Genomic DNA, 5,610 nt, shown 5'->3' with positions numbered 1-5,610 from the left:
GAGCTACTCCGGATTGTTCTTTGCTGTGGCAGCAACACCTCAGACATTTGTGCGCAGTAATATTTGTATACGAACAATTCCTCCGTAGTGTGTATTTGACCCACCGCACCCTTTAATTGTGTAAGCTCTCGTAATATGTTACAGCTATCCTTGCATATCCATGTTTTGTGGAAAGTCTTACAGTTAGTGTTGTATTGTACTTCTCACTGCGTGACATGTTGCGAGTGAAGGATATAGCAGGACAGTATATATCATACACGAACCACAGCCGTGGCACGCGGCTGGCAGGAAACCGGATTAAGTATCATGAATAATGATACCTCTGTATATGGACAGTACGTCTACTTTATTAATGTATTAGTTCATGCTGCAGAGATACTTGTGACCGTACGTGAATAGTAGAATGCATCGGTACCTGACGGATTTAATCACAGATTGGTTAAAGAGAAGGAAAAGTTCACAGCAGGCAGATTTGAATGTAAGTCATATCATAAATGCGTGCGGTATACAGGAATGCCCGTAGACTTCGCCGGGCATGGCGGTATTGAGTGCATAGAAATATATAAACTGCAGGAGTATATGTGCACATTGATCTCCGCATCCTCTTTAATCTGCAGAGAGGGATATGGGCAGACATGGGCGATATGTTCCAAGAATTCGTAGGACATATGAATAATGAAGAGGACCCTACCTTAGACGTGATATGCACGATGGGCAGAGCAACTAACGAAATTACGCAGGCACAAATGCCATTATGCACGAACATTGTGCGCGTCATATCTTATATGGAAGAGAGATTAAATAGTTCAGAAAGGCAAAGCAGGGAACAAGAAACTGACAGAGAGGTGAAAAAGACCATGCGGTGTATAATAGGGAAAGTGAATCTGATGGCACTACGGGAGGAGTATTGCGGGGCGACACGCATGTGGGCATATATAACGGAAAAGGCGCAAGAGCTGGCTACGGCCTTGGACCCGGAGGGAGGCAGACGCAGTAACCAGTGTCATTCGTGGGATATAAGTCGTTTGAGCCTCGGTGGAAGGGATATAGAACAAGAAATTAGAACGTGGATATCGAAGAGTGCGCTTTACGAGGGTATGGGGTATTCTGGACTGTGTACGACAGGACAGGGAGCTAGCGGCACCGTACAATATAAGACTAAGCAGGAGATAACACGAAGCATAGTACAACGCACGCAGCAATTGCGCGAGAAAGTTCAGGAAATTGTAACGAAGGTGGAGAAGGAAACGGCAGACCTAATACCTTCCACGGAACAATCGAATTCACACGGCCCCAACACACAAGCAGCACATCCAAAGGCTGCAGCATCGCCGGTAACCACACCATCAAAGGAAACGTCAGGTAAGGACCGATGGGAGAAAGCACGAATACGGCCCGTATCAATATACGGCAGCTACGAATAAGAACCGTATGGCCCATATGGATGCTGCCGCCACAACAACGCACGGCCACAACTACGCACACGCGTGAACAAAACAACACGCACCCACGGCGGAACACCACCCCCTCGGTGAGCCCAGCACAGCGGCGTCCACGACGGCAGTGGTAGCGACGACGACTATGTAGCTACCAGTATGTAGCGGTAGCGGCCACTGTGTAGCGGCGACGAGTGCGGCGGCCACGACGGCATTGGTAGCGGTTGCGGCGGCGACGCGTGATGGAGCGCCAGCCACGGCACCGGAGACGAGATGACGGAGCGTGACGGCGACAACACATACAAGTGTACTGCTATCACCTCCGTCCACCGAGTACGCAGTCCACCTCACCGTACGCTTGCTGTCGCCTGACCCAGGCCACCGAGTACGCAGTCCACCGAGTCCATCTCGACCCACTGCATCGAGCCGGACCGTACCCTGCCGCTACATGACCCAACCGTCTCGCGCCTTCTTTCTGTACCACTTGTATCCTTTTTTTTTTTATCATCTTTCGCATCCATCTTTCTACCACCTTTGTTCCGTTGTCCTCATTGCAGCAACGAAGCAGGACGCACGCACACCACAAGCCGACAAACCTGCGGCTACCAAACCAGCAACCACAAAACCGGTAACAGGGGGAGGAGGAGACAAGAACGGGGCGAAGCCCTCGGCACCATCAGCAGCAGGCACATCAGGAACAGGAACATCTTCCGGACAACCACGATCAGATTCCTCGGCTGGGGAAGGACAGCCGGCCGCAGCAGGATCAGGAGCAGGCGGGCAAGGACCAGGTCAAGCACCAGGACCGGGACAACAACCCCCACCACCTCCACCACCACCAGAACCGGCACGTCCTGCAGCACCTAAAGGGGAACAGGGAGCAGCATCCAGTACAGGAGGATCCACAACACCCACAAACAAGTCAGGAGCGGAGGCGCAGACGCCACAGGCCACTGTTACCAATAACGAGAAAGGAGAGACTCAAGGTAAGAAAGCTGAATGTACCAAGCATGTGACCGAGTCCCACGCAGGGCAATCAGGCCGCGGGCAATATGCTGATCCCATTGATGACTCCAGAGGAGGTACAGGTGGCTCCTCAGTATCTTTCACTGTTGCCGTCACCACGCCCGAATGTTCAGACACAGGTAACATTGTTTCACATGAGCATACTACTGAGCTTTCACACTGTGTCAGCGTACGCCGCGTGTACTATTAAACGAAGAACAAAAAAGAGAGAGAAAAAAAAAAACAAAAACAAGAAACAACAATTTCCGGAGAGAGAGGGAGAGACAACACGGCGCGAGAGAAACCAAACGTCGAATGAGAGTGCGCGGCAGCGCGATCGGCCAAGCGACGGGTCGGCCGCGCGATGTACACGTAGACGTCGAAGCAGACAGACAGACACACACTGTCTGTGTGTTGTGTGTGTGTTGTGTGTGGGAGAGACAGAGAGAGTCTTTTCCCGGGGTGGCACCAGCCAACCACCGTTCGCACCGGGCCCCCATACCCTCGTGAACCATGCCGCCGTCCGTCTCTTGCCCCGTGGCACCAATGGTGCCAACCGTGTGGGCATGCACCGTAGAAAACTTCAGTTTCATGACATTCTTTCTTTCACCTGACCTTGATCTTACAGGTGGCAGTGCTACAGAGCACACGACATCTAAGGACGGCCACGGTTCATCAGCGGTTGCAGGAGCAGCACCCGCCGCACCGGAATCCCAGCCACTTACCCCTGTCTCCACTATGGGGCAGGATCCAGACAAGGGTTCGACGCCGGATGTGGTTACTACAATATCATCATCAACATCAGGGGCACCACCAACACAGACAGATCCCGTAGATGCAGTACCAGGTTCACAAGCACCGGTACATTCTGTGGACGACAGCACTGCGGAACCCGCTGGTCAGGGCGTCGCCGTCGGTAACGATGACCCCCCTCCTCTCAATCCACCCAAACCAAAACCGAATCCGAACCCAGATCAATCGGGTAGTAGTGGCAGCGGCGGCGGCGGCCAACCGCCCGCAGCAGGTACTGCAGGTGGAAGTGGCGGAGGTGGGGGAGGAAGTGGCATTTCCTCATCCTCAGGACCCGGTTCTAACGGTGACCAAAACCCTGCTTCCTCCGGTCCTGGCTCCACCGGCGTTGCGCAATCAGGTTCCTCCGGTACCACACCACACGAGCCATCCAGTGGGACAGTTAGTCCATCAGGTGGTACATCGGGTCCAGCAGCAGGACCCCCTACTACACTACCACCTCCGACCCCTCCATCGAAACCCTTCGACCCCAAGGATCTTGTCCCCTATACCCCTGCGATCATTCCCGCGGTGGTTGGTATTGGGCTCATTGCCTTTTTCCTCTGGAAGGTAAGTATATACGACAATGCGGGCATGCCGCATGTGCCGGATGTTTAGACCGCAGAACATCCCAACCGGCTCCCATATATGATCTTTCTAACCAATATGCCCCTACACGCGCGTTCATTCCTTTTATCCTACCGTCCTCACCCTCCTCTTTACCCCCTTGTTCTGTGCTTAGTACTTTGCGTACCTCGCCAAACGACGACGAACGTATCGCACCGTTCGTGACGTGCCGTCACCGCCACTCGACGAAGCCATTCTAGACCATCTACAACGCGGCGAACTGCCACCACCCGATTACGGCTACACGATGAGTAGGGATAGGCCACCTGCGTCTGCTGCCGAACGCCGCGGACGACGTCAACCACGCGTGAATCGCCGCACGATCATCGACCTACATCTAGAAGTGCTCAACGAATGTGACGCGGCCGAATGGGAAAGCGTCAAAGACGACTATTTGCAAATACTCGTTGAAGAGTTTATGGGGGACGGCCATGGGCATAGTAGTTCCCCGGCTTCTTCTTCGAACCGGGATTCACCAACCAAGGATTCGACAACCCTGGATTCATGTCCACTTAACGAAGATGACCCCGATCCATGGAGTTGTATGGAAACCATACAGTTAGAACGGGACAGTTCTCCACCGAATGAACACGATCCATGGAGTTGTATGGACACCATACAGTTAGATTCAGAACAGAGTCGTGCTCATTCCGACCACGGTGACGCGACGGCGGCGTGCACTAATTGGATTAACTGGATTGACCGCAACAAGCACCTTTTGCGGGAGTGCACGGCACAGGCATGGTTTTTGCAATTAAAAGCGGATTGGAAACAATACCTGCGCGAGCACATGGTGGCAGAGGAGGACAACGGAGTATCCGGGCAGCGTGAACTCGGTGAATCGGCAACCCCGCAGATAAACAAGCTTGACGCATGGAAAGAATGGGTAGCGCAACAACATCGGCAAATGAGTGTACATAGGAAGCAGGAGTGGTGTAAACATTTGTTGAATAATGTAGAGGAGGCGACAGTATCGCAAAAAGGCGAAGTACCACGAGTAGAAAAACACTTAGAAGTGGACAAAGTAATGGGCACAGAACACATGCTACGAGTGACGCATGTACCGCGCACGCAACTGCATACGCAACCTTACATGCAAAAACGGTTAACCGCTAAAACATGGATACTCATCCTGGCATTAGTCATAGAACAGTGCGAGCTCGAATGTCGTTTGCAGCAGACGGAGTTACATGTGGATGCCCTATTGCAACAGTGTTCACATTAGTATGACGGGGCATATGCATGCGACATAACGCATGCTGACCGTAGACCACTTTTATTTCATTATGTGATACACATAATATATTTCGGGTTTACATTATTCTATACCTTCCTTTTTTTTTTTCTGCTCTCTTCTGCTTACTTGTGCTGCCTTTTGCCTTGTTTTGTTCTTTTTCTCTGTAGTCAACTTCTTTTAACATGACCATAGGAACAGGGTGCTACAGGTCCAATGCATATAAAATGTAGATTTAAATGAATAATATCAAGGGGTAGTATTCTCCTTTATGTGCAGTTCATTATTAAAAGCTGAGCAAGTGCATTCTACGGGTATAGTGCAGCACAAATATAGCATGCGCATACGCATTCCAGTATAAGGAGCGATTGTCTCTCTGAGCACACGCAGGCCGCGCAAACCGCATTGTAGCCGAGTAACGCGACCGCGTGTAAGAAGGGGTTCTGCGAAGTAGCCGAGTGCATGAACGAGGAGATTGTCTCTCCGAGCACACGCGTCGACCGCCGTAGCCGCGTGTAA

The 5,610-nt window shown here is 51.8% G+C and overlaps 1 protein-coding gene across 1 annotated transcript; it reads left to right on the top strand.

Moving 5' to 3' along the window:
• Positions 1-403: 403 nt before the first annotated feature.
• On the top strand, positions 404-5,082 carry AK88_05466 (uncharacterized protein; the record flags this gene model as incomplete). Its single annotated transcript, XM_012483068.1, has 6 exons — positions 404-478; positions 618-1,362; positions 1,537-1,593; positions 1,994-2,581; positions 3,070-3,800; positions 3,973-5,082. 6 exons carry the CDS (start codon positions 404-406, stop codon positions 5,080-5,082), a joined length of 3,306 nt encoding a protein of 1,101 aa, XP_012338491.1.
• Positions 5,083-5,610: the final 528 nt, after the last annotated feature.

Source organism: Plasmodium fragile (assembly GCF_000956335.1).
Source record: "Plasmodium fragile strain nilgiri unplaced genomic scaffold supercont1.137, whole genome shotgun sequence".
NCBI classification, from domain to species: Eukaryota; Apicomplexa; class Aconoidasida; order Haemosporida; family Plasmodiidae; genus Plasmodium; species Plasmodium fragile.
The sequence above is the reverse complement of the archived record's forward strand: the minus strand, read 5'-3'. Positions and strand labels throughout refer to the sequence as shown.